Raw genomic sequence first — 27,747 nt, 5'->3', positions numbered from 1 at the left:
CAAGACCACATTCTGTCGTGACTCGCACAAGTTCATCGAGTGGATGATTCCACAAAGATGAATAAACGCACAGTGCTCGCGCAACGGCCAGCCAAGCTGTGAAAGTTAAATCCATTCGGCGGTTGCATATCAATACAACGTCATCGTAGCCGGAGGCTTAGTTATGACAGGCAGCGAAACAGTATAATAATGCCTAAATACAATACCATAGAGCCTCCTTTCCTGATTCTTCTCGAATATTAACTAAACTACATATCACACTTATACTAAATATAACTATACTATATCTTGTTTACTGGATCTCCATCTGTTATTCGAACTTCAAAAATGGCTGGCTATAAGACCTATCTCACACTACTGCAGAAAACAACTCAGGCCACTCCATTGCTCCCGGCCCTTAAGATATCACACTTTTCATCAGATTGTGAGCTCCAAGGGTGGAAAGATATCACCTACTCGCAGCTTTTGCATGACGTTGAGCAAGCCGCCAAGTATTGGTCTCGTGAGCTTTCGGAAAAGGGAATTGACAATGTATCAGTCATCGGGTGTTGGTAAGTAAGAGATTATCGAAGGGTCAGATATGGTCACTGACCTGCTTTGAGGCTGAGGGGAATCACTTATCTGGATCTCCTGCATATATGGGGTATATCCAGAGCTGGATGCGTTTTTCAGCTTATTTCGGCTCACTTGACAACGCCGTGGTCAGCGAGCTCCTCAGCGAAGCTAAAGCAAAGGGTCTTATCCATGATCCGGCGATTACTGTGTCTGTGGGTGAAAATGTTTTCACATTTCATGCTGTTGGTTTCCTCTGTCTGGTGGTCGAGCAGCCTCCGCTGGCTGAAATCAACAGCCCCGCGTCGGGTGAAGAGGTCGTTTTTATCCTGTACTTTTCTATATCCACGTCTGGGAAACCGAAGCTAGTTCCTGCAACCACGTATTAGCTAGATTGCAACATTCGTAAAGCCCAGCACTATACATTCCGGGGTCCAGCAGCTGAATACCAGGAGACTGTTGTGGCTAAGTGAGCGAGCAAACTATCGAAGTCAGTATCGACTAACGTAGCTATATAGTGGAAGCACAAAGGCTCCTGCATGGCCCTGCCCTCGTCACTCCCCTATTTACTTTCCGAGCTAAAGAAGTCTTTAAGGAGTGTAAGGTGACAGTGCTTAACATGTTTTCCTCGTTCATGGCCGGCGTCATCAAAGAAGCTCGCAAGGACCACAAGCTTCTTCCCATGCTCCAGACCTTTGATGCCTGCGCTTACGGTGGACTTCCACTGGAGGATACTGAAGCAATTTGGGCTCGGGGGCAGGGTATCAGTCTAGTCGACCTGTTCGCCAGCACAGGAGTCGGCTGTATGTTCATGGGTGTTGGGGGACAGTCTGGAAGTTTATTGTGGATGTGGCCCGGATCAACTATTGAGATGTGACGCATATCTGTCGTGCCAGATGTTACTGTGAGCGGTGCTCCTATCAACGCTGATAACGGTGCACCAACTGAGAAGCTCGTGGAACTAGCGGTCCCCAAGCATGCGCCTGAATGTCCGCACCCTTCGCTCTGTGACCCAACAACAGGTGACTTCATTACAGGCGATGTCTTTCTGGAAGTCGGAGCAGACCGTTACATCTCCAAGGGTCGTAATGACGATTGGATCAAGATGGAGATATCGCTGCGCTGTGATACGCGTTCCATTGAGAACAACGCATTTGAGACGTGTGGCAAGGATCTCATCAGCGCCGCGGTGGTTATTGGAGCTGCCAGACTTTCACCAGACCTTTTTGTCGAGGCCAAACAAACTGAGGGGCATGATGAATTGCAGGCTGAAGTTCTAGGTTGAATTACACCATTCCATGAGCGCAGATATAAACACGAGCGTATTCTCGACTCGCGACTTATTATTGTCTTGTCCAATGCTACACTACCAAGAACTGCAAAGGTTAGTATATCAAGGAAAGTGGTTGAGAGAAAGTTTAAAGAAGACCTGGACAGGGTTTATTCAAAGAGATATCCTAGGAAGCGAACCTGAGACTTATTAGCAAGGTAGAGATTAATTTATGTGTAAGAAAGCTGATTATAAGATATCTACCATGTCACAAACACTAGCAAGTAGCTAATATAGTCCTTCTTCCGGGTCAAATCGAGACTGGTATCTTGCCTTTGGTTTTGCTACTGTTGGCCCCCGTGGTCTCTCTTCTTCATCAGGCACGCAGAATTCTTGTATTACCTCAATACTCTAGCCCTCTTGTCTATCCTGCGAAACTTCCGCTACTCGCGGATCTCTCTCGGCCAGCCTTTCTATCATAATGGTCAGGATCCACAAATGCCTTTTCTGCACATTCTCATCCACTTCTAATCTGACCTTCTCCCTCATGATGTCTATAGGTGACTGCGTTCTTCTATCACATCTAACCAACATATCAGCCCCCACAGTAGCAACCGGACAAACTCCTCATCTGTGTTGCTCGCGGCTTCATGTAGAGGAGTGATTCTGTCGTTCGCTATGCCGTTAGCGTCGGCACCGTATTCCAGCACGAGTTGCAGAGAGTCAAAGTGCCCATGAAGGGCAGCAATATGAGCCAGGCTGATGTCGGCCACCGTCCTCTCCTTGGAACTCGCTTCGGTGAGCAGTTGCTGGAGGATTTCGACCTCTTCTGGGCTATGGCACGCGGCGGCTTGGAGAACAGGAGTGATACGATGCCCATTACGCTCTACCGGAATCGTGATGTCTGCAACATGGTCTGTGAGTAGTTGTACTGCTCGCCGACTTCTGGCCTTGATGGCTAGAATCAGGGGCGTAGTATCGCCAGAAGGGGTAGTGATTAGGCGGTTTACATTGGCAACCCTTGTATCGAGTAGGGTCGTAAGGACGGCCTCACTGTAGTCACCTGGTTTGGTCATCCGATTAATAACACACAAAAGCTGCGGCAATGTTCAATTGGCGCTTCGTTGGAGCAATGGAATAACGGCCAGGGCTGGATTATGGCCTGCTTGAACGGCAAAATGGAGGGCTGTGCGTCCTTTCTCATCTGCTAGCTTGGGATACGCTCCGAGATCCAACATCAGGGATACGGGAGGAGGAAAGGGCCTCTTCATTGATGCTATGTAAAGTGGTGTTTGTCCATTGTTGTCTATCGCATCGGATGCATCTGTGCACCATGCTTGATGAGATTCTTGATCACATCTTTTTTTCCGAAGTCTACTGCAGCGTGGAGAGAAGTTAGACCATCTGATGCTTGCGCGTTCGGATTTGCTTTTCGCTCAAACAGAAGATCTGCGATGGTGTTGGTTCCATAGAGACTGGATACATGAAGCGGAGTCCAGCCAGCTTCATCCTTGATATCAGTGTCGGCTTTCCAGTCGAGTAAATGAGAACCAATCGCTTAGCTAATCTTGTTTAATTAGTTAGCCAGCTGTTTCGTTACTGGGATCCATAAGCACGATATGGCCTTATGAGATAGATACCGTTTTTGCCATCAGCTCACAGTACAGTACTAGCTTCACTTTCGGCTAACCGGCACGCTGTGTGTTGACCAGGGTTCGAGCTAACGCCCGACTCAGGTAGGCGTGGAGGTCATGGGACAAGCATTCGCGTATCGCCTTGGCCGCAACTAGGTCATTTAGGGAAGCTGAACCTTGTCCCCCGGAATCCACATGTACTACTCGTATTTCCGCAAACGGCAGGTAGTTCTGTCGAGTGTGATAAGGAGCACAGGAGAACCACGAATGACATGAGAGCTTACGATACCGAGTGTCTGAAGACCGGATTCGCCGGCCCACATTTCCCCTCGTTGACAGAGTGCCATCGCGTGGATTAAGATTGGAACAGGCTGCTTATCGCCAAACCATCGCCAATTGGACACATTAGCTCTTGATTGATGCCGTAGCAGCCGTGCGGAGTACTCCATTGAGGAAGGCAGTATCATGCCAGCACCGTAAGCAATGGCTCCCATGGGGGGGCACATGATTTGCCTGGAGCTCTAAAATTGGGGTAGCTTCCATCTTCTACCTATATTTCTTTCTTTCATCTTTCATCTTTCTCATTTCTTCTATTCCTACCTATCCCCTCCCCTCTCCTCTGCCCTCGTCACGATGAGTCTCAAGGACGAAAACAATGGCGGCAGCGATGGCGCCGACTACAAATCGGGTACGGTTGATTCCGCGGCCGGCCGGCAGTTACCCGTCGACAGCCCAGAGGCCGGGACGACTAATGCCCTCCATAAAAATCTCAAGGGCAGGCACATGCAGATGATTGCCATGTAAGGGTTTAATACCAAGTACTCAGTCGTATATCAACTAATGGTCGCTTTTCTAAGTGGTGGTGCAATTGGTGCCGGCCTGTTCATCGGTTCTGGAACTGCTTTCCAGACTGGTGGACCTGCTTCTGTTTTTCTTGGTTTCCTAATTGTTGGTAAGTTGTGTACCCTGCATTGGTCGTGGTGCGATAGCTAACGCGTGTGTTCTACAGGTGTCATGGTGTACGTTCCCTCGACAAGCATCTTTCCTTTCGATTGATGGATATTGATATAGATCATTTAGATACCTCATGATGCAGGCCCTCGCCGAAATGACTGTCCTGTATCCGATCAACGGTGCCTTCACCATGTACATCTGCCGCTTCGTTGACCCCTCCTTCGGGTGGGCGTGCGGCATCGAGTACGCCATCAGCTGGCTGACTGTGCTTCCCTTTGAGATCTCCGCTGCTTGCAACATGATCCATTTCTGGCCGGGTTCGCACGGTATTAACAACAGTGCTTGGATCGTCCCGCTACTTGTCGCCTTGGTGGTCATTCAATTCTTCGGCGTCAGGGGATACGGCGAGGTATGGCCCCAGCTGCCTGAAAAGTTCCCAGCCTTGAGATTTATGGACAATGAGCTGACCGATTATTGAACTAGGTCGAATTTGTTCTCAGTTTGATGAAGATACTCGCCTGTATAGGCTTTATCATCCTGGGAATAATAATCAACTGTGGCGGCGTTCCAACAGACGACAGAGGCTACATCGGTGGAAGATACTGGTAATGTTATGCATGCCGCCAAGTGACTGAACTAGGCTAACATGGACTTCGAAACAGGAACGATCCTTACAGCGCATTCCTCAATGGCTTCCACGGCTTCTGCAGCGTCTTCGTCACTGCAGCGTTCGCATACACTGGCACCGAGCTGACAGGACTGGCTGCTGCGGAAACAACCAATCCAAAGAAGGAGATTCCCAGGGCCTCGAATCAGGTCGCATGGCGAATCGGTATCTTCTACGTCGTCAACCTTCTTCTTGTTGGACTCGTCGTACCGGCAAACAGTCCCCTGTACGGCAGTGCGACTACCGCGTCGCAAGGGTCACCTTTTGTCATTGCAATTGAGCTTGCTGGCATCAAGGTCCTGCCATCGATTTTTAACGCCGTTATCCTGATCGCCGTTATGAGTGTTGCTAACTCGTGCACCTTTGGCTCGACTCGAACGCTTCAGGCTCTCGCTGCAAATGGTGCGTGCTGCGTGATGATATGAACATGTTGTTGAGACGCTAACACACACTTTCTGTACAGGAATGTTCCCAAAGAAAATGGCCTACGTTGACAAGAAGGGTCGTCCTATTCCCGTGGTCATTCTTCAGCTTCTCTTTGGGCTGCTAGCATTTATTAACCTTGCGCATAATGGTGGCACGATCTTCAATTGGCTCCTGTCACTGTCGGGTCTTACCATCCTCTTCGTTTACGGTGGCATCGCTCTGGCTCATATCCGCTTCCGCAAGGCCTGGTAAGCAAATCACCTGTTTTTCTGGCCTGCTTTGTTCCTTCAATGACTAACTTCGAACAGGGCCATGAACGGTCATACCTTGGACGAGCTTCCCTACAAGGCCAATTGCGGCGTCTGGGGTTCCTGGATATGCTTGCTTGTCTGCGTTCTTGCTTTGATCGCTCAGTTCTACGTCGCGCTTTATCCCGTTGGCGGTCCTAACCTGAATGCAACAAACTTTTTCCAGCTCTACCTCGCCGGTCCGCTACTGATCTTCCTCTACATAGTCTGGAAGGCCTACAGCTGGGTCTATGTGCCAGCACACCGCCCATTGTTCATCAGAACAAAAGACATTGATATCTACACAGGCATGAGGGAGATCAATAGTGTAGGTATCTCTGCAGAGGACAGAGACGCTAGTAATGCTGAGTTGGGAGAGGAAAAGCACCAGGGAGGTGCTGTGGCATATATCAAGAATGCTGTCCGAAATATTATTTAACTTTACGGGAGTATATTATTTGAGGTGTAGGCAGTAAAGGGGGGCAAGGAGGTAGAGATATAGTGATAGGTCTTATAACAATATCATACAGAACCGACGGGCCATGATGAACGTGTTCAGTGTGACATGCACATTTACAAACTCATTTCATTGGTCTTTGGCCTACTCTCGACGGGCCCGGGTACGATCTTTCCTGTCGCTGTCCGTGCTTCCATTCACCCGCCGACCGCCTGCATGCCTGGTCTCATGCGGTATCGCTCATCATAGGTAAGGATACTGCTGCTCACGGAGATGACACGCCAGAACCTCTATCAACAGACCGCAATGTCTAAGTTCGTCTTGCAGCCATTGTCACAACCCTCTCAAATTCCCATTAGTAGCTTAGCTGACGGTTTCATAGTGCAGAGCTGCCGCGTTCGCAAGATACAGACTCCCGCCCGAGTCATGAATATATTAACGCTCAGCGCTTACAGATTCTATCCTAGGTTCTTTATTATAGGCAGTACCCGTGTTACCAATGCATCAATACCATCGAGTGTGTCGTTGCTGACAAGAAGCCCAAAGTGGCGCCCCACCTCATGTCCTTCACCTCACCATTATACATCACCCCGATGTCCAGTGCCCCATCCATAAGATCAAATATGCTAAATGAGTCACAACTACATATTAACCTCAACAGTTTATTAAAGGGTTGTTAGACGACCCTCATTTACAAAGAGTAACGGATCTCTTTGTTGTCCCAATCAGTCTCATCAAGATCTGCTTGGCCTGCGTCTTCAAGAATGTGTCCATTCGACACAGCCTCAGCTCCATGCTGCTGATTCCTTTGTTTGTTCCATCTTGCCATTATCTGTCTCATGGACATAACAATGACAATATTAAGGACATAACAGGCTACCATGATATTGAATGCCGTCTGGTAAAAAGATTAGTACTGACCAATAAGTCACAGAGTGGATACCCTAAACTTACCTTATAACCAGGGGTTTCTTTTGCAATAAACGTAAGTGGCCCGATAATATACCCAACGCAAAATCCAACGAATAGCATCCCATTGACAGTAGCTTTCTTTGTGTGCCCGGTGATATTACTGGAAACCAAACTGAGAGTTGTTGGGAAAGCGCTAGCTTGTGCGCAAACCAGCCAGATGCCTGCAAGACGGGCTATCTTGTTGGACTCTGGAAGAAGCTTGACCATCAAGACCCCAGCCAAGGATATAAAGTTGAGAATAGCAATAGACAGGCAGCGCGCATTCTTCAGTGTCATCGAAATAGCTACAGTCAGGATGACAAAGAAGAGAAGAAACGCGCCTACCGACATAGACAGAAGTTGAGTTTGGAGCACACTGTATCCAAAGTCCTTTATGATAACGCTTCCAAACTGTGATTGAACTGTTTAGTAGCGGTTCCAATTAATCTTATGGGTAGACGAGGCCTTGGGCATCGTGCATCACTTACAGCAGTCAAACCACCACCTGGAATGGTTGAAAACACACAGAGGAGAAAAAATAACCAAGACCTCGGGTCTATGAAGGCTTCCCTCATCTGTGCATAGTTCCATTTGCCTGTTTGTGTAGAATGCCTCGCTCCCTGTACTCTTGCAAAAGCTAGTTTCTTCTCGTGTTCGTTAAGGAACCAAGCACTTTGGGGACTAGTAGGTAGAAGCCACCAAACAATCAAGCCCCAAACAAAGGTTGCTGCTCCGAAGATGATAAATAGGAACTAGGGGAGTGATTAGCTCTTGAACCACACATTATCCCTTGCCTGAATCATGCCCTCACATACCTGCCAACTTTTGATTGCACTGTCGATATGGGAGATGCCATACGCCATGATACCGCCTATTATATATGCCACACTAGCTCCGCCATACCAGAGACCGTGACGCAAGGCATGTTCAGAGGGTTTGTACCAAGTGGACGTGATGATTGTAAAGCCTGGGCCAATAGCAGCCTCAAAAGCACCGAGTAGGATACGCAAAACAGCCAGACTGGCAAAGCTCTTACCAGCAGCCATAACCATCTGGATGCCTGCCCAAATGAGTCTAGTTCAACACATCAACACAAGTACATAAGAGTGTTTCAGGGACTTTGAGGGAAGAAACTTACACAGTCAAGACGACGACTTTGGCCACTGGGAATTTGACCAAGAGAATTGAAGAAAGAGGACTAGCAACGAGGAATCCCACATAAAAGAAGCTAGATACCCAGGAGTATTGATTGCCACTAAGGTTCTAGGACATTGTTATTATCGTTCATGTTTCTTGTTGATATAGATGACAGGTTGACTTACTGCATCCTGCAAGATACCCATGATTGCAGTGTAGCCAAGGGACGTCTTGTCAAGATACTGAAGGAGGTATAGAACGAACATTAAGGGCATCATACTGTAGCACTCTTAAGTCAAAGTACAATCAGAAACAGTGAATGACTTACTGCAGGTCAATCTTTCGAACGAGTTTTCGCTCCTCGGCCGGGGTCATTGTCAAGGTTGAGTTTGCCTCTCCGACACTAGCACTAGGATGCTTGTTCGAAAGCTCTATTGAGGCTTTATCCTGGCTAGGACAGCTGCGACTTTCCTTTAAACTCATCGTGTTGTTTGTTGCTGGTAGTGTTGTAGTTCGATGGGTTTTCGAATTGTGATGATTCATGAATTTTTGTAGAGGTTGTGTTGCTCTTTATATACCACTCTGTCAAGCCACAAAGATAACGAGTAGAAACGAACGACCCTCGAGATGAACTTGTGCAAGACGGATCCTCGTCAACTATCTCGGCTATCGACCCCTCCAGCTATGGGTCCAAACCCAATTGCCCAGAAATGTGGCCCCGGGTACATGTACCCAGATCTTGAGCAATCCGATTGGCTGGGTACAGGTACCCGACTAGATGTCAGCTACTTCCCCAGATTCTTAGACCCTCAACCTAAACGGGTACACGTACCCGAACCGAAGTCAGTCTTCCAGCTTTCTTCTCCCATTCCTGGGCTGCGAAAATGTATTTAGAAACAGGAAACACCCTCGCCGATAAGAGTCATGGTGAAAGCGTCAACACCTTATCTTATTACTACGTTACAAACTAGCTCACGACATCATGGCCAAAATCCCTATGATCCCCGATCACATAATCATTCCTTGGATTCCTCCCCCGCGACCAAGATACATTCTCACCAGCGCCAATATTATTGACCCTGTTCAAGGCACCGTACTAGAGAACGCAACGATCCATCTCTGCGATGGTATCATCAAATCTATCAATGGCGATGCAACAGAATGGAGCGACGATCCGTCTGTTGTGAAAATGGACTTGGGCGGAAAGTATGTTTGTCCCGGCCTGATAGATTGTCATGTGCATCTCGCGGCAGTTCCTGGGAAGAAGGGTCTGGAGGATTTGAAGAATTTCAACCTTTCAGCCTCGCTCCTTCGCCAGCCACAAGTCTGCAAATCTATGTTGGAGAGGGGATTTACAACCGTGAGAGATTGCGGTGGTGCTCTAGCTCCCTTGAAAAAAGCGATTGAGGACTATGTTCATCCAGGCCCAAGGCTATTCATCGCTGGGCATGCATTATCACAAACAGGCGGTCATGCAGACGTCCGCGAACAGCTAAACGAACATGAGTGTTGCGGCGGAACTATCCAAGGGATTGGGCGAATCATTGATGGCGTGCCAGATTGTTTGAAGTATACCCGGGAGGAGCTTCGCCAAGGATCCGACTTTATCAAGATCATGGGCGGTGGTGGGGTGGCTAGTCCAACAGATAAGATCGAGCACATCCAGTTCTCAGATAAGGAGATCAAGGCTATTGTGACGGTCGCGTCTAACGCAGGCACATACGTGACGTCTCATGCCTACACACCTCAAGCGATCCAACAGGCAGTCAACCAGGGAGTTCTGGGTATCGAGCATGGAAATCTCATCGATAAAGAAACCGCTGAACTCATGGCTGCCAAAGGAGTCTTTCTGACCCCGACCCTAGTTGCTTACGCAACTATGGAGCAATTTGAAGGCTTTCTCCCACCTGCTTCAGCCAAGAAGAACAGGGAGGTATTGGAGAAAGGATTGGAAGCCATCAAGATTGCAACGGAGGCTGGAGTAACAATATGTTTCGGAAGTGACCTCCTCGGGCAATTACATTTTGCGCAGTCCCGCGAATTCGGGCTCCGATCGCAGGTTCAAAGTTCGCTTGAAGTTCTGCAAAGTGCGACCATCAACGCTGCTCGAATGCTTAGGCAGGAAAAGTTCTTGGGCCAGGTCGCCCCAGGATTTGCTGCCGACCTTCTGATCTTGAACGTGAATCCATTGGAGGATATTACCGTTCTGGATACACCGGAGAAGCATGTACTGGCGACATTCAAGGATGGACGAGTCTTCGCGTCTAGGTGGTCAGAACTGGAAACCTACTTCAGCCGAACAGTAAATATTGCTTAGCTTGTAGACCCGATCAAGAGACGCATCACATTCTGTCATGAAACTAACAATAGATCATTCTTGCCAAGTGAAGTCAGCATATACTGGTTATCAAACTGAATATATAATATGCAAGCCTATAGAGAAATGTGTTATGTTGATTTGCCGACATAGCAATTAGTACAGGGTCCATAGTGTTTCTCCATAATATAAGCTTCTATTAACTCTTAAAAATCACAAATTTATTTCTCAACCTTATCGGATTCAGCCCCTTAAAATACTTGAAAATTAGTGTTGTTTTGCCTTGGCTGGTAGATGGTGTTCACGTGATTGTTTTTAGTCTCGGCAACCCCTCCTTTAAAGTCAAACCTCGTCATCCACTCCTCCTCCTGAGCGCTGCGATTTGTCATCTGATGATTGAAAAACTTTTGATGCTGTACCTGAGTCATCACAATTATCGAGCTTGCTGTGTCTATAATGCCCCCTCCGCTGCAACCAGGCCCATCCAAGAGATACCGCCCGCGCGTCCCTTTAGAAAAGCGAAAAAGAGCGGTACGCGCATGTTCTTCTTGTAGAGGCAGTAAGAAGAAGTGCGTCTTGACCTCGGTGGATCAATGCGAAGAGTGCACTCGGTACGGCCTTGCATGCACCTTTGAGCCAGTTCTCAAGGATCGTGGCAACCAACCATGTGATGGTCCACCGAGACGGTATAGGTAAGTAAGACTCGCTCGCATCCTAGTTCTTCATCCACCATTTTCATATAATCTTAAGAGTTCCATGTACTGATTCCTTGACTTAAAGCTGGTCAGTATGGGATACGGTGACGACAGACGTCTCCCGATGTTTGCAAGATAGATTTCCTGACATCAAGCTCAATTCTGAACAGCTGTCAATTGTTTCAAATCTCTTCAATGAAGCTGTTTGGAAGAGGAGTCCACTTTTGTTTCTTCAAAACGATAGTTCTCTTGGACCATTATCTATGGCGCCGGAGCCGGTTTCTCCGCCCAGAGTTGTCGCGGAGCCTGAAGCGAACGACTTGCCAGCGACAGTACAGAACAGTATGTCTAATGTTGATTCGGCAAGTACTAGGTCATGGCTTATCTTCTCTAGTAGATCATACGTCTTCGGTATCCCACTCTAGCTTCCTAGCTGCAGTCTCGGAGACTATCCCCACGGTCTCTTCAAAAGATCACTACGTGCGTAATACAAGCCACTACGGTCTCCTTCTTCTTGGCATGTTCTTACCAAGCATGCACAGGATCGGTTACATTTCCGCAGCCTTGCTCAGCAAGAGGATGCATATTCTATCAGCAATATACTCGGCCAGCTTCCTCCCCGCGAGGTTTCTGAAGATCTTGTTAATTTATTTTTTACATTTCTCGAGAATAACTGGTACTACTTCGACAAGAAGAGGTTTCGAGACATCTTTACCGAACTGTATGCCGATAGACCTTCCACGCAGCAACTTCGCTGTGCCAATGTCTGTCATGTCCTTCTCGTCTTGGCTTTGGCGAGTACGTTCAAGCATTTGGTCGAACCATTCCACTTTACAGATGCAGACCGAGATGTCCCAGGTGGCAAGCTCTTTGCAAATGCTACCAGGCTGATACCTAGAGTAATTGCAGATAACTCTGTCGAGAGCGTGATATGCTCCCTCTTGGCATCTCTATACCTGCTTTCGACTGACGATATTGAGCACCACCATATATATCTAGGATTGGCCCTGAATCAAGCACTTGGCCTCTCGATGCACCGCGAAAGGGGGGATAGCGAGGAAACTCCTCAAGCTCGGGAGGTCAAAGTCCGAGTCTTTTGGACTATCTACACTATGGAACGGTATGACAGACGTTAACCTTTTATGTATTCATGACAGCTGACAATTTATATAGTCTAATATCTGGTATTATGGGTCTTCCAACAATGCTACAAGTCAAGGACATCAGCGTTTCGCTACCACAGAAGCGACAAGATCTAGATGGCGATGACTGTCAGGCTGTCGATCGCCTAATTGCAGTAACTAAGCTGACCATGGGGATGGATGAGATTGTTAATGAAGTGTATGGAACAATCTATTCCATGACAGACATATCACATTAGCTGACAAGCTCCAGGCCCATTGACAAGAGTGAGAGTACATATAAATGGGCCTTATTTAAAATGGAATCTCTCAGGCCGCCGGTTCCAATTGATATCTCCAAGTCCCCAGGACCGTTGTTCAGAGCCGAAGCCCACCTACAGATAATCTATCTCATGATTTGGGTAAACGTTGGCCGCGGTGCCACATTACGTCTTGTTCGCCAAACACTTCAGCCTTCATCTGTCTCAATGGCTTTAGGAGACCAAGCAGCATATCTCAGATCGCAAAGACTGGTGGAAAAGTGCAGAGAGGCAGCCGCAACGATCATTAACTGGATTACTCAGTTGCATCACCGTGCCCTACTCTCCAAGTATTCGTTTACAGATTTTCATACATGCAGCTCTGCCACTATTGTACTTTTATTACACTCTGTCCTTTATCCCACTTATGATTCATTACCAATCACACAAGGCATAAATGCTCTGAAGTTTATGGCCGAGGGCAGTAGGTTGGCCATGAACGCACTGCGACTTATCGAACGCCTACAGGAGGCTATTCAGAAGTCTAATAGTGTTGAGGTCTCGAGCTCTGCCATGAACCAAACTTCGCTGTCGGGGATGGTGGGGGATCAGGACCTATCTCAGATTCAGCCTTTCGGCAGTGCTGGAAATCTTCCCCTCGCTTCTACCAGTAACTACGAATCTTCTATTTTATTCAGCAATCAAACCTTGTTTACGGATTTGGAACCATGGCTGCTAGAGTATTCCGACCAGGACCTAATGCTGTTCGGATTCGATGGTTTTGGCTCAGTGTTCAATGCAGATGATTCTCAGACATGAGCTTAATAAAGGAGAGTGGATTCGTTGCGTTGGGCAGTGTCTAATTAAAAGGATTTCTCTAGCTGTTGATAGCTCTAGTTAAGAGCCTAGCAGGCGTTTTCTGCTCAAGTTGATTTGCTCATCAAGTATGTTCATGCAGCCTTTTCTAAGTAGAGCTTTTATCAGTAAATGTATAGCTCAGCCCAGGTATATGGTATCCTGTCATTAGTGTAAATGATATCCGTACTGGCCTGCCTTATTCTATCCTCAGAGATTGTAGTGTCGCTCTTATGACGGCCTCTTTCAGATGCTGGAGTCTCCCTATTCTATTCCAAAATCTGTGTTATATTTTATTTACCCGTAGTTTATAGACGTGTGAGACGCGTGATATGAGCATTAGCTGTAGGGTTCGTTAACTCATGCAGCTTGATAGACTATATATCTCTCTGTTAATGGGTCCTGGGCTAAATTCTAACTTACATTACTTATGAGAATAACTACAAGTTGTGGAATCCCTATCTATAACTCTGTTTATCAGAAGCGGAAGACATGCTAGGCTCTCAAGATGAGTGTCAAAACATTATTCAAGATCGGCCCAGGATTATTAGGATTAACCAATTAAATAGACGCTGGCGTATAACGCAGACATCCTTGGCACTAAAAATAATTATGGAAAAATGACAGATCTTAAACATCGACACAAAATCATCAAGAACAGCCAATTAAATAGGCGCCGGCGTACAGGGCGCTTAAACTAACGTTTCAGGAAGACAGCATTCAACTAAGTTACCTATAAAAAACGCCATAGCGTGTCAGCGCAGTCCTTTATTCATCTCAATCTGTTTTAAATTTGCTTGGCAGCTTACCGTAGATAAAACCTTGATGTCGGACACAGAGGTAATAAAAGAAGATACTATTTATTAATCCTCCATGTCCGTCCTGCTTATGGTCCTGTTCTTCTGTAGCTCAGTTGTACTTCTTTTCCATTCATTATCTGTCACTCTTTTCAATTCCTTGTTCTTGCTACTCGTATAAATTTTGCTTATTAGAATGCGTACCTTTTCTTCTTCCGTTGCTGCGACCTTGGCCCTAGTGGTCAGCCCAGCCTCTGCCTTCTTCAGGCTGCCCTGCAGCCGTCCCGTCACTGTCCAGCGTGTTGATCCCATTGTCAATCCAGGAAAACTGTCAGCCCACTCTCACACGGTTATGGGAGGAAACGGGTTCAACTTCACCATGGACTTCGATACGGCCAGAGCCTCGACCTGCACTACCTGCAAGGCCCGAGAAGATCTGAGCAACTATTGGATTCCCAACCTCTACTATCGCGCCCCTGATGGCACTTTCGAAGATGTGCCTCAGACAGGTGGCATGCTGGTGTATTACTTGCAGAGATCGGACCCCAAGGATCCAGAGTACGAGAAGGGCTTGCTTGCGTTCCCTGAGGGCTTTCAGATGTTGGCAGGTAACCCATACCTGCGAAGCTTCAACAACACGCTCGAACAAAGAGCCATCTCTTATGCCTGCCTTGGGGTAAGCGGGCCCGAAACTCATGAGATCCCTCCTCATAATTGCCCTAATGGGTTGCGTGCTCAAGTCATGTTCCCCTCCTGCTGGGATGGCAAGAACCTGGATTCGCCTGACCACAAAAGCCATATGGCATATCCGGATCGTGTTGATAGTGGCGTTTGCCCACAATCGCATCCAAAGCGCCTTGTCACGATATTCTATGAGGTGGTCTTTCAGGTCGATCAGTTCAAGGACAGGTGGCATGGCGATTCGCATCCCTTTGTTTTCTCCAACGGCGATCCCACTGGCTACGGCCTTCATGGTGACTTCCTGAACGGCTGGGACGTTAAGGTCTTACAGAAGGCAGTCAATGAGTGCACTGATGCTTCTGGGGTCATTGAGAAGTGCCCTGTCCTTACGTTCTTCGACGACGATGCCATGAACGGGTGTCGTGTGCCTGTGCAGGTCGACGAGAAGACCAATGGTGTTCTCAAAACACTCCCCGGTTGCAACCCTGTTACACTCGGTCCGGAGCTTGCTGCCCCCGTTGTCGGCGAAGTGTGCAATGCTACCAAGGAGATCAGCCCACCAAAGTGGCCTTTTACCGACGTTACAGACACCAAGAAGTTTCGCTATCTGGGATGTGCTAAGGACTCTTACGGCTCGCGCAGCCTTGATATGGCCCAAGGCAGTGCTGATAATATGACGATTGAGTCGTGTCTTGACTACTGTGAGCGTCGGGGCTACTTGCTCGCCGGTCTCGAATACGGTCGAGAGTGCTACTGCGGGAATTCCGTGGATAAGAGCAAGCTTCCCGTGAAGGGACAGCTGGGTAAATGCGAGATGACTTGTGCAGGCAATAAGGAACAGATCTGTGGAGGCCCAGGAGCACTTTCTCTTTATCAAAAGTGTAAAACATCTGAGGGTTCTTGCAAAAATGCCCAGATTATGTAAAAGATTTTGTGTGATATCTGTGAGAGTGTATTTATTATGGGCAGCTATAGGAGCAAGTCGATAGTCTCTCTGGTTTGTATACATTCTCTTGACCCTTGGCCTTGATGGCTACTTATATATCAATTAACTATAGTTACCTTTAATCTGTCCCTGGAATTCCTCCGATGTTGATTATTGATTCAGGCTTGGTGGAATTGCTTGATGAACTGGACAGCATCTATTCACTGTACATAGTACAGGGTAGCTGGTCATACCAAGTATGAGCTGACACGGGCCAAATGGGAAACGACAAAGTGGCTGGTGGTTTTTAAATGGATCTGGCAAGGGTGGCACAGTTCTACGCGACATAAAAAGGGGCCACGTCGCGTTTGTCGTGAATGGGTCGCGTGGGGGCATCATACGTTCACCGATATTAATAACAGATCATAAATACACAATATCCCAGCCAAAATTCAAGCCCATACCATCCAAAGCCAGTGAGAATTCACTCATCGGCACCGTCTCCATGCTCCCATCCAGCTTCTGGAACACCAGGGCCAGCAATTCTACAGCCCTTCTGGCGTCTGACGACCACTCACTCCATCGCACCCACGTGTCCCTGCAATTCCTCAACGTAGCCTCGATGTGCGTCATGTCAATACCGTCGGTCTCGCCGGCCGTCGCAGGCCATGTTCCGAAATGATAGAGGAATGTGCTGAGAACCGCCGTTGCAACGAGGGCCTCGTGCACTGCGAGTAGAGACATCTTATTCCTCAGCACAGTCAGAGCGCCACCGGGCCGAGATTCCGTCTCCATGATAATGAATAACTCTACGTTTTGTAGGGCTGCTTGTATACATTTACGTCGTGAGTGCAGTTGATACTCGACATCCTCTTCCGCAGGAGGGTCTCCATCGACGGCCGATCCGGGGCTCTTGAGAAGGTGAGATATGTGTAGCATTATGTACATCTTGTTGTAGAGGGTGGTGAGGCCTATTCGTTGCCCTACTCCTGCTGGGGACTCGGAAAGACAATTGCTCAGCGATTCAAACTTGAATCTATCCGGAATGGCGTTCCACGTCTCTGCAAGGCGGGCCTCTGCGTGTCGCTTCTCAGAAGGCAGTATGAGACCTTGAAAAACGTTGGCGTCGATCAGCCAACCGACGGTGAGACTCAGCTTATACCTGGCCAGTGGGCATGACACTGGAGTAAGTTCGGAGTCTGGGCGTGACTCAGGAAGAGTAGTGCAGCTTGGATCGAGGTCACCGTCGTGCAGGTTCCGAGGCGGTTTGGTGTCCCACGACCCTTCAGCTATGACCCTTGGTGAGCCACTGAGCACAGACATTGAGGTATCCAAGATATGGATCGTGGCCCAGATTCGCCGCCGCATCTCGCCTTCGAAACAAGATATCTGGGGGAAGTGGCACGGGTCACGGTGGTAGCCCATGCGAAAGGCGATCTGCGTCATCAGCCCTGTTGTTGCATACATCCCTGAATGGACACTCGGGGAGGGAGATGTCATCATAAGTTCCAGCACCGTGTAATTGATCAGTGTCTCAAGAATGTATGGTCCTCCTCGAACATAGTCTCCAGCCTTCAGGCAGTGTACCATTTGACGGGCATATTCTGAATATTGCGTAGTGTATCCGGAATCCGACATAGTATCACCGGTTGGGGCTTCCGATTTGCGTGAGAATACGGTCGAGATGCTGAGTATACTATAGAGGAGGCCGATCCAGTGGATGGACACATGACAAGGGTTGGCCCAGAATTGTTCGTACTAAAGTTGCTCAGTATGCCGTCGACATGTCCTGAATGAGTGGTGCTACTGGTGCGTTTACTTACTTCTCGAAGAAACGTCGGGGGATGAAGGGCCATCACTTGGAATGTATCGTTAGTAGATGCTGCGGGAGTCACGATTCTAAATACTTACGCGGCATCATCGATATCTCACTGAAATAATAAAACACCATCCTGTCTACTATATTTCTCTCAGGCAGCTCAGAGATTAATCTTTCCTTTGGAGGCGGCTGTGTACCGCTGTATAGCAAGAGTGGACGCTGGCGCGACTCGTCGGGTACTTCGTAACTGTACGTTTCGGGAGACTGAATCTCATTTAGATTCTCAAAGTGGCCTTTCAATTCCGAGATTCCATCCATTATGGCAACCCAGTGAATGCCTCCGAAATACTCTGTCCCTTGATTACCGCGGCGCATCGTCCCAGCCTCGGCTAGATGAGGTCGCAGCGGGATGCCGCTGCTGCTTACTGGCGACGAAGCGTCGAGGTCAGGTCGCTCGTGACGTATGGTAGCCAAAGTCGATATCATCATCTGCTCCAAGGATTTGACTTTGCCCTCAAGAACTGAGAGGCTTGGCTTCTGTGAAGCTTGGGGCCTGGGCGCCGGCCGCGATATAAGCCGAGGTGCGCGAGCACTGGGAAAGAAGCAGCTCAAGCTGCGAGATGTACAAGCAGAGCATGGCTGCGTTCTGTCACATTTTAACCTGGAAAACAAAAGCAAGACGAAAAAGTCAGAAAGTTATTCTTGACGAGTCTGTAGACGCGAGTAGGCTCAAACTGTACTTTCTCTTGCGACAGAATTCGCATGAAAGCTGTTTCTTATCGCGACGGCGCTGAGGCGGAGGGCCTGCAGGCGGAGGGCTTAGATCCGCGGCGCTGTGAGTAGAACAGAGATCTGTTTCGTGAGAACTTTCGTCAGACATTTCGGCAGCCACGGATACAAGCTGATAGAGCCAAGAAGAGAAACGTACGTAGGATGGAAAAGAGGGGGCTACAGGATGGGGCCAACGGTGGATTTTGATGTTCCGCCAGCACCGATCATCCGCTCCCTCTGCCGACCCTCCGCTATAGCGCACCCCGTACGAGCGCCGCTTAACCCAACCAGGTTACTTAGCCGAGACGGCTCAAACATGCATCCGCCGTGTACGGGTACGGATACAAAATGTGCCGATGCACGACCCCTTAGTTATGTCCGTGGACATATCCAGTCAAGCAAGGTCTTTAAGTACTGGACTAGATAAACATTTGGCGTCTTCACGGTCTCCCTCTCATTCCTTCATAAAGCATACCCCCTTCTAATATTGTCAACATGAATTCCGACGTCGAAACCGCTGTCGAATCCAACCATGATCGGGGCTCGAGAGAAGAGTTGGGCGACGAGACCAAAGCCAACGCCGCATCTCCAGACCCCAATATCGTTGACTGGGAGGAAAATGACCCGGAGAACCCTTTGAACTGGCCTGCTTACAAGGCTGTCGCTCATATTGTCATCATCTCTTTCATGACACTTACTGTGTAAGCTACTCTACCGACTTCCCGGTTCAACCGCTTACCTCTGCTGATGATAGTAACCTCGCTGCGACCATGTTCGCCCCGGCCGCATCCGACCTTGCCAAAGACTTCAACATCAAAGACTCGACAGTCGTGACCTTCACCGTTTCCATCTACCTGTTGGGGTTCACCTTCGGGCCCCTGATGATTGCGCCTCTATCAGAATTGCACGGAAGGTACTGGATATATAACGTCTGCAACCTGGTTATCTTGGGTATGACTATAGGCTGTGCTAAAGCTCCCAACTTGGGAGGTTTCATGACTTGCCGCTTCCTCGCCGGTATAGCTGGTTCTGCTCCATTGACAATCGGGGGCGGCACGATTGCCGATGTGACCTACCCGAACAACAGAGCCAAAGCAATGGCGGGTTGGGCTCTTGGGCCTCTCCTCGGACCCGTAAGTCCACTACCCCAATCTCCTCTTCCGTCTTCCTGCTGACATTAAGTACCAAGGTCCTTGGTCCAATTGCTGGTGGCTTCATAAGCGCTGATCTAGGGTGGCGATGGACATTCTGGATAATTACAATCCTGGTAAGTGGATTCTCCGCCATCAACGATACAGACTTCTTGGCTGACTTGGGCAATAGAGTGGCGTTAATAGCATTGTCTGTGTCCTATTTATGCGCGAGACCTATGGACCAACCATTTTAGCCCACCGAGCCGCAAGACTTCGCAAGGAGACTGGCAATAAAAATCTCCGAGCAGCTGGGGCTCGCTCTATCGGCTCCTCGGCCCTTATCCTGCAGACCATCACAAAGGCCACCGCCATGCTGTTTACCAGTACCGTTCTGTTCGTGCTGTCACTCTTTAATGCCTTTGCATTTGGTCTTCTATACCTTCTATTTACTACCTTCACCCAAGTCTTCGAAGGCCAGTACGGCTTCGGTAGCGGTGTCTCTGGCTTGAGTTATATCGGAGTAGGGACAGGCATGTTCACTGGCCTCTTTGCCTTCAATATCGCCGATAAAATGATCAATGCCAAAAATGCAACTCCCAAGCCCGAGTCTAGGCTGGCAATGACAATGGTTGCAACTCCACTCCTTGCTGTTGGCTTGTTCTGGTATGGTTGGTCCGCAGAGGAGAAGGTTCACTGGATTGTTCCAATAATAGGAACTGCCTTTGTCGGATTCGGCATCTTATCTATTATGGTGAGTACATCCGGATATAACAATATTTTCCGCTGTCCAATTCTAACCTTGGTCTCCTCTAGCTGCCCTCTCAGTTATATGTCGTCGACCTCTTTGGCGCAGAAAAGGCTGCTTCAGCTCTCGCCGCGCTTGCTGTGTTCCGCTCTTTGTTTGCCGCATTCCTTCCTCTGGCCGGGCCACCTATGTACAACAACTTGGGCCTTGGTTGGGGCAACTCTGTGTTAGGCTTCCTCTCCGTGGCCTTCATTCCACTACCTATCCTCTTTTATAGATATGGGGAGAGACTAAGGAACAGGAACAGGAACTGAAACAAATCGGCCATTATGGCATGCCAATTAGCTCGAGCACTGGAGGGCTAATTGAGCAATCTTGGTCATATGTAAAATATTAAGACAGCTCGAGATTGGTAAAGCCTGAGAACTAGAGTGTAACATAAATATTCAATAACTGATAATATAATAATCCTATATAAAGAATAACATTAAATTGCTCTAAAATAGCTCTATATAGTTATAATATTAGAAGAGCTTTTATATAGTTCTGTTATTTAATCCCTCTCTCGTATCTTCCTCCTATTCCCTTCCCTCGTCCTACTGAAGGCACTAGACTTTGCAGTCTGCCATGATTCTTCGCAGCTTCGCTCTAGCGGGCAAACTGACAGCCTTTGATCTTGAGGGAGCTTATCTTGCGTGGCATACCGAGGATAATACTGCTAAGTAGCTGGCTAAGTTAATGCCAAGAGGACAATAGATTTTATTATACTTATAGTAATTATTCCAAGGTTCTAGAAATAGAAAAGAGTAACTGAGTATAAGTAAGTCTTTCTTAGCAGTATAAGGTTAGTTTAAGTAATTCTAGTAATAAATAGTCTTACTGGCAACCCTTAAATATATAGTATAAAAAGGAATTTATAATTTACTTTACTATATATATATAACCTTAATTTATTAATAGGGCAATTTGCAGCTATATTATTAAATAAAAAACATAAATAGCCCTTATAGTATTTTCCGCTACTAGCTATCCTAACTAAATAAATAACAAAACGCTAAATCTACTTAGCGTGCTTTGAAATCGTCATGCACATGATGAACAGCTTTCCCCGCGTTTTAGTGAACGGATCACATTTCACCCACAATTTAGCTTGCTTTACTTTACCCAAGGTTCTTCCTCCGCTCCTTTACTCGCTGAGCGGCCATGAACAAGACGCCGAGACGCCGAGCCCATGGGCAAAGATCACGCACTGGATGGTATAGGAATGCCTCTGATTCACTGAGTTGCTCGCTTGCTAACACCTTTTATCTGCTGCTTCTAGTCTACCGTGCCGCATCCAGAAGATCAAGTGTGACGAAACTCAACCCTGCTGTCAACAATGTTACAAACGCAATCGCGCATGCAACATCTCTAGCTCCCGATTCCGCGTTTATAATCGCGCTTCTGAACATGAACCTGCCACAGATCATAAGCCGTCAAAGCCACCAGAACCTGACCCGGTTGATAACAGTTGCCACGATGCCGACGACGACAATATTAGCACTCATGGCAGATCTTGGCATTTACCTTGTCGTGAAGGTACCATGGCTTTAAGTCTAGACGTGAGTGCCGAGATGCCCAGTGACCCCAGCCCAATGTCAAATGCTGTCTATGACGCAGGCTGCATTCTGGCGCAACTGGCGAGCCCACCCACGGTTCATCTTAATGAAGCTCAACCTCACATGGCGAGTGTAGCCACCACGCCCGACAAATCAGGCACAATGAGCTCGCCTACATCAAACAGCATGGCAGTGCAGCCAGAAGCGCCTGACCTGGAATTCAATATTCCAGAGGCATCGGACTTCACCATCTCGTCCTCAACCTTTGGAGCAGATGACAATTTGCTGCATTTGCCAGCAACGGCCACGGCGCATGCTCTCAAACCATTTGAAGACTGCACAAATGCAAGAGGCGTGTCTTCGGCGAACTTGATAGACCAGAAATCGGAGATTATACAAACTGACCCTGAGCTGTCATTTTTCTTGCGGCAGTTTGCTGACACAATGGGAAAGTGGTAGGCCGCACCAAACATCAAGACCGTGACATTGCATCCTAATCATTTCAATAGGATGGACTTGTTCGATATGGATCAGCATTACCATAGAGTCATACCAATACTCGCATGGACCAGCCCACTTCTTCTCTATTCTGCTTGTGCCGTAGCAGCCAAGCAGCTCACTTTAGTTGAACCCTGCTCACAGGCACAGAGGCCACGGTCCCATATGCAGTACTGGCAGACCAGCTCCCACAAGGACTTTGCGTGGTATAGCACCAAGTACTACGATGGTGCCATCTCGTTACTGTTGAGGTATGTCTCCAATCTCAGCGAAGGAGACTCTGGGCAGGAAACTGCTGAGCAACAAAACGAGCATGATCCCAATCCCAAGCCATGTAGAAATGAGATCATCATAGCGGCTACCATCTTATCAGTATACGAGTTTCTCACCGCCGATGACCAGACCTGGTCTGAACACCTTGATGGCATCCGATCATTCATTCGTCTGTCGGACGAACTGGGCTTCAATTTTCAACCCACAGCAGCAAGCCCTATTCTCGATCCTCTACCGCCAAGTCTTCTACGAGCTGCCTGTTGGAACTTTGCAAGGCAGGACTTTCTTGCAGCTTGTGAGACATGTTCTTTTTTCCCCCCTCACTCCTTAACGTCACTGCTTTCCAATTAAGGCATAGCTAACACAGTTAGTGATCAATGGCCACAAGACTCGTCTCGATACCGAAAATCCAGTTATCTGGCGGCGAATGGGTCTAAGCGTCTCTGAACATGGGAGGCCAATGGCCCACGTGCATTCAAATATCCCAGAAGATGCCTGTTCGCAGGCTTTACGGCCTGACATAATATCTAACACGCTTGTATGGCTTCTCTCAAGGCTAGCCAACTACGTTGCGCTTGCTACCGACTCAAAGCAGCAAGCAGAATCGACGAGAGTTCTGGAGGATACGTGGCTCTCGTTGAATCAGGACTTTGAAATATGGCACCAAGGGCTACCCTCTAGCTTTCGACCATCATACCGAGTACCATACACGCCTCGTCAGGGTGCTGAGGTGTGCCCAAGGTGTACGTATCAGCCTGGATCGTTGATTAGTTATGAGACATGGTACAGCAGCAGTATGTGTGCCTCTAGCATGCAGTCTTATCACATGAGTCAGATACTCCTCCTGATTCACAAGCCGGAGAGCCTAGCAGTACCTGTTTCACGACCTTCTGCCTCAGGAGGTCCTACCGATGTCTTGATGAGGTTTAACCAGATGAACCGGGTGCTGCAGTATCATGCTACAGAGATTTGCGCTATTGCATTGTCTAGACCCGAAGCAGCTGCGAGAATACATATGCTGCAGCCTGTTTATCTTGCAGGTCGTTGTCTACACACCAGAGCTGATCGTGCTGTTGTTCTCAGACTGCTTGAGTCCATTGAGACCGAGTTGGGATGGAGCTCAAGATACCGGGTGAAGGACTTACTTAGGGAATGGGGCATGAATCGGAACGAGATCATGGATTGCTGCAATTGATCTTTTTGTGGGGGTTTAGATACTGATAGTGGAATTTGAGGATATCTATTCTTATCTTTGTACGTTGTTCTGGTAAAATCATAACTATAACGGCGAAGATTATTTACATTGAAGTTGTTTCTTATTGAGATACAATCATATACTGATTCTTTCTACGCTATCTACTTGCGACAGATAAGGCAAGCTTGTCATTCAGCAGACGCCATACGGATGACATTGCACTCTTATCCAAGATGAATGAAAGACTAGCAAAAGCTGGCAGCAATGCCCACAGGGGAGAGATGCTGCCACCCCTCTTGAGGTCAGAAACAAATCGAAAGTCTCCCCAGCGGATAAATATACTCCTCAGCCAAAAGTGCCACTGCCATTCAGGGTAAATCAACAGGTTCTTGCCTGTCTTTGGCTCGACATACCAGTTGCTGCATCCCGACGACCAGACTAAGCTCTTGCACTTGGACTGAATCCATGAGTTCTCTTCGTCTTCGGCCTGCTGTTTGACTTGTACAGCCTCCACTCTTTGCGAGGGCCAAAGAGATATTCTTGGCGGGTGCAGGGAACGAAGAATGGGATCGATGACGCGGAGGGTAAAGTTTATCTGGCACTCGGTCGACCATGTAACTGACAGATGGCCGGTGAGTGTGTTGGGCCCCATCATGATGAACATGTTTGGGAAGCCGGCGATGCAAGTACCGTAGTAGGCTTGGGGTAGTCCATCGTTATGCTTGTTCCACTGTTCGAACCATTCTGTCAGTCATTTTATTTATATGTGAAAGATGAGTGCCTACATGATCTTCAACGGTTTTTCCTTCTAGACCGATAATCTCCATCGGAGCGAGCAGCTTTGTCGTCTCAAACCCAGTAGCCAGCACAATGCCGTCAGCTGGAAGCTCCTTGCCCGAGCGAAGAAAGACGCTATGTCGCCCGATACGCTCAACGGGATCGTCTGAGATGAGATGGAGGTTAGGCCTATGCAGCGCCTCGAGGTATCCCGTGTCAAACACGCGACGTTTGCAACCAACTTCAAACTTGGGAACCAACACATCGACATACTCAGCCGGTGCATTCTCTTCAATATACTTTTTAGATGCATCACTCAATTTCTGACGCGCATCTTTGCCCGTTGCAGTATTGAACATGAGCCACTCGGCCTCGAGCTGGGCGTAGATGATGGTGCGGAGTAACGTCATGGCACCAGGAACCCAGCGCATCATGAAGCGAAATAGGGTCGAATACTCTGGATTTGGACGCTCGAGCAACCAGTGCGGTTGTCGCGCAAACTGGGTGACGCTTCTGGCAGTCTGAGCAATGACAGGCACGAACTGCGTGGCGCTGCAACCGTTCCCAAGCACCACGAGATTCTTACCGGTGTGGTCGAAGCTATGGTCCCACGTGGCAGAGTGGAAGATGCTGCCCTCGAAGGTCTCATGACCAGGAACCTCACATTTCTTGGGGATGCTGAGGGCACCGACAGCTGAGATGAGGATATTGGCTCGCCGCTGGGTGATTTTGTTAGTACGGTGGTTGTGGATCGTAACGAGCCAAGTGCTGGACTCGGACTGCCACTCGGCTTTGGTGACGCTGTGCTGGAAACGTATGTGGGGGTCGATGTCGTGCTGGCGGGAGACGTCTTTGAAGTAGGCCAGAATCTCAGGCTGCATGGTGAACTTGCGCGTCCAATGCGGGTTCAGGCCAAATGAGTATGAGTAGAAGTGGGATGGGACATCAACTCCGCAGCCGGGATACGTGTTCACGGCCCAGGTTCCTCCAACTTCGGTGCCTTTCTCGTAGATTTCGAAACTGGCATGTTTGTACTTCTTTTGCAGTTGGATGGCGAATCCAATGCCAGACATGCCAGCGCCAATAATGAGCACGTCGGTATCAGCAGCAGCCATTGTCATGAGAGCAGGGGTAACAGTTGAACAAAGAATATGAGACGTTAGCCAAGAAAACAAGATCTTGCAGGCGGGAAATAGATTTGTCCAATATTGTTTCTCTTTGTGCCGGAAACCAATCTTCTCTGCCGTTGAGCTTGCTAGTACCAGAGAAGGATGAGGATAATAAAGCCTCCATGAGTGCTGTAGAAGGTCTTGCACTGATTGACCTTGCATTATTGTTTTGGAAGCGCGCCAGAATTACCCTTTCCAGATAACTAGTGAGCTAAACCAAGGTTTAGCACACTACCGCCATTTCCAGCGATACATGATATGATACAAACGCCGACCTAACGCTTAAATTTCCAAATCGGGAGATTTTATCCTCAGCAAGATATCATGTCTTTGAACATCTCGTTACCATGCTATTTCAGTCGGCTCCGCAATCTAGGTCTAGCTACATGCATATCGCATTATCGTCCGGACCCTAGGAGGGGAGCCACTTTTGCTCAAGACGAGGGGAACCAGTCGGGAAGGTTCCTATTCCTCTTTCAACCTGGCTTAGCCTTCTTCATCTCTCTCAGGCCTCACTGGCCATCCCGGTAAAGGTTCCACACAAGCTTCGAGTGAAGTTGGTAGACAAAAGAGCTGGAAGACACCAACTCGGTGTTCGGCACCTCTCCCGACTGAGACATGGCAAGTACTCCCAATACAAGAAACATAATCATCAAGACAAGAGCGAAAGGTTAAATCCTCTCCATGTGAGAGAGTAGGAATGGCATTGCATATGCTGAGCTTTGGTGTAACACGTCTCTAATAATGCGAAGAAGAGACTAGTACCAGGTTGATTCAAATTATCTACAACAGTATTTTCTACAGACGTTGATAACCTAGCTCAGCTATGGCTCTTTTGTGAAAGGATCTCCCAAACCTCATCTACGCCCTTCTTCAGGCCGCTGACGGTATGTCCCGAGCCAGATGGCCCAACATCATTGAGAACATGGACCTCTCTTGTTTGACCTTTTCCAACTTCCAAAACCGTTCCTCCAACATATTCATCCTTCTCAACCAGACTAAGCATTGCCAACGCAACATCCTCAGGCTCTACCCATTCGTCCTTTGCGCCATCGATCCACGCCAGCTTCTCTGGATGCTCTGTCCACAGTGGTGTTTTGATCACTCCCGGTGCAACTGCTGTCACACGGATGCTAGCCAGGTTGGTGCTTTCGGGAGGTGTCTCAAGACCTCCGAGCGACCGGACGAAATGGGATATTCCAGCCTTGGCTGCGCAGTACATGGGTACCGACAAGACTGGGCCTTGTGCTGCGATAGACGAGATGTGCACTATAGATCCTGGCTTCTTGTTCTCTGTGAAATGCGCAATGGCCTTTTGGGTTGCGTAGATCGGGTGCGTCAAGTTGATGTCAAGGCTTGTGAAACGACTTTCGCTGTGCACGTCTTTTGATAACGCTGTGCCGGCTGGGTGCCAGAAGTTTGAAAAGGGCTAGAAAATGTCAAGACTTGTGCTCGCACATAGACTAGGTATAATAGACTTGAGGAATACTTACCGGGTCGTATACGCCAGCACCAGGGCACACGATGTCATAGCCTCCAAATTCCTTCTTAGCAACCTCAAATGCGTGATCGAGTTGATCCCATTTTGTGACATCGGTCGGCTGGTATAAAGCCTGAGAAGGGAATGCCTTCAGTAACTCGGCCGCCTCAGGCCGAAGAGCAAGGTCGGCCATGACAACATTGCATCCCCGCTCGAGGAGGACTTTGGAGAAATGATAGCATATTCCTGAGCCTGCTCCTGTGACAACAGCGGTTTTGCCTTTGACTGTGAGTGACATTGTTC

General features: G+C 48.2%; 11 protein-coding genes across 11 annotated transcripts; 7 read left to right on the top strand and 4 right to left on the bottom strand.

Annotated features, from left to right (window-relative positions):
• Positions 1-1,186: 1,186 nt before the first annotated feature.
• On the top strand, positions 1,187-1,837 carry J7337_010201 (uncharacterized protein; the record flags this gene model as incomplete). Its single annotated transcript, XM_044827787.1, has 2 exons — positions 1,187-1,355; positions 1,449-1,837. The coding sequence occupies 2 exons, from the start codon at positions 1,187-1,189 to the stop codon at positions 1,835-1,837; spliced, it is 558 nt and encodes a 185-aa protein (XP_044678381.1).
• A 466-nt stretch (positions 1,838-2,303) lies between these two features.
• On the top strand, positions 2,304-2,748 carry J7337_010200 (uncharacterized protein; the record flags this gene model as incomplete). The annotated part of the gene is made up of 2 exons (XM_044827786.1): positions 2,304-2,306; positions 2,479-2,748. The coding sequence occupies 2 exons, from the start codon at positions 2,304-2,306 to the stop codon at positions 2,746-2,748; spliced, it is 273 nt and encodes a 90-aa protein (XP_044678380.1).
• A 1,341-nt stretch (positions 2,749-4,089) lies between these two features.
• J7337_010199 (uncharacterized protein) lies at positions 4,090-4,888 on the top strand (the record flags this gene model as incomplete). Its single annotated transcript, XM_044827785.1, has 4 exons — positions 4,090-4,256; positions 4,314-4,408; positions 4,466-4,475; positions 4,537-4,888. 4 exons carry the CDS (start codon positions 4,090-4,092, stop codon positions 4,886-4,888), a joined length of 624 nt encoding a protein of 207 aa, XP_044678379.1.
• A 135-nt stretch (positions 4,889-5,023) lies between these two features.
• J7337_010198 (uncharacterized protein) lies at positions 5,024-6,229 on the top strand (the record flags this gene model as incomplete). Its single annotated transcript, XM_044827784.1, has 4 exons — positions 5,024-5,037; positions 5,073-5,479; positions 5,541-5,751; positions 5,812-6,229. The coding sequence occupies 4 exons, from the start codon at positions 5,024-5,026 to the stop codon at positions 6,227-6,229; spliced, it is 1,050 nt and encodes a 349-aa protein (XP_044678378.1).
• A 1,733-nt stretch (positions 6,230-7,962) lies between these two features.
• On the bottom strand, positions 7,963-8,710 carry J7337_010197 (uncharacterized protein; the record flags this gene model as incomplete). Its single annotated transcript, XM_044827783.1, has 5 exons — positions 7,963-8,013; positions 8,086-8,272; positions 8,337-8,461; positions 8,521-8,614; positions 8,664-8,710. The coding sequence occupies 5 exons, from the start codon at positions 8,708-8,710 to the stop codon at positions 7,963-7,965; spliced, it is 504 nt and encodes a 167-aa protein (XP_044678377.1).
• A 607-nt stretch (positions 8,711-9,317) lies between these two features.
• J7337_010196 (uncharacterized protein) lies at positions 9,318-10,652 on the top strand (the record flags this gene model as incomplete). The annotated part of the gene is made up of 1 exon (XM_044827782.1): positions 9,318-10,652. The coding sequence occupies one exon, from the start codon at positions 9,318-9,320 to the stop codon at positions 10,650-10,652; it is 1,335 nt and encodes a 444-aa protein (XP_044678376.1).
• A 1,807-nt stretch (positions 10,653-12,459) lies between these two features.
• J7337_010195 (uncharacterized protein) lies at positions 12,460-12,751 on the top strand (the record flags this gene model as incomplete). The annotated part of the gene is made up of 3 exons (XM_044827781.1): positions 12,460-12,467; positions 12,521-12,688; positions 12,715-12,751. The coding sequence occupies 3 exons, from the start codon at positions 12,460-12,462 to the stop codon at positions 12,749-12,751; spliced, it is 213 nt and encodes a 70-aa protein (XP_044678375.1).
• Positions 12,752-14,759: 2,008 nt separating this feature from the next.
• Positions 14,760-15,986, top strand: J7337_010194 (uncharacterized protein; the record flags this gene model as incomplete). The annotated part of the gene is made up of 2 exons (XM_044827780.1): positions 14,760-15,056; positions 15,081-15,986. 2 exons carry the CDS (start codon positions 14,760-14,762, stop codon positions 15,984-15,986), a joined length of 1,203 nt encoding a protein of 400 aa, XP_044678374.1.
• Positions 15,987-16,409: 423 nt separating this feature from the next.
• Positions 16,410-17,904, bottom strand: J7337_010193 (uncharacterized protein; the record flags this gene model as incomplete). The annotated part of the gene is made up of 2 exons (XM_044827779.1): positions 16,410-17,590; positions 17,898-17,904. The coding sequence occupies 2 exons, from the start codon at positions 17,902-17,904 to the stop codon at positions 16,410-16,412; spliced, it is 1,188 nt and encodes a 395-aa protein (XP_044678373.1).
• Positions 17,905-24,175: 6,271 nt separating this feature from the next.
• Positions 24,176-25,910, bottom strand: J7337_010192 (uncharacterized protein; the record flags this gene model as incomplete). Its single annotated transcript, XM_044827778.1, has 2 exons — positions 24,176-24,748; positions 24,804-25,910. The coding sequence occupies 2 exons, from the start codon at positions 25,908-25,910 to the stop codon at positions 24,176-24,178; spliced, it is 1,680 nt and encodes a 559-aa protein (XP_044678372.1).
• Positions 25,911-26,784: 874 nt separating this feature from the next.
• J7337_010191 (uncharacterized protein) lies at positions 26,785-27,742 on the bottom strand (the record flags this gene model as incomplete). The annotated part of the gene is made up of 2 exons (XM_044827777.1): positions 26,785-27,393; positions 27,458-27,742. 2 exons carry the CDS (start codon positions 27,740-27,742, stop codon positions 26,785-26,787), a joined length of 894 nt encoding a protein of 297 aa, XP_044678371.1.
• Positions 27,743-27,747: the final 5 nt, after the last annotated feature.

The sequence above is a fragment of the Fusarium musae genome, chromosome 7 (assembly GCF_019915245.1).
Source record: "Fusarium musae strain F31 chromosome 7, whole genome shotgun sequence".
NCBI lineage: Eukaryota > Fungi > Ascomycota > Sordariomycetes > Hypocreales > Nectriaceae > Fusarium > Fusarium musae.
The sequence above is the reverse complement of the archived record's forward strand: the minus strand, read 5'-3'. Positions and strand labels throughout refer to the sequence as shown.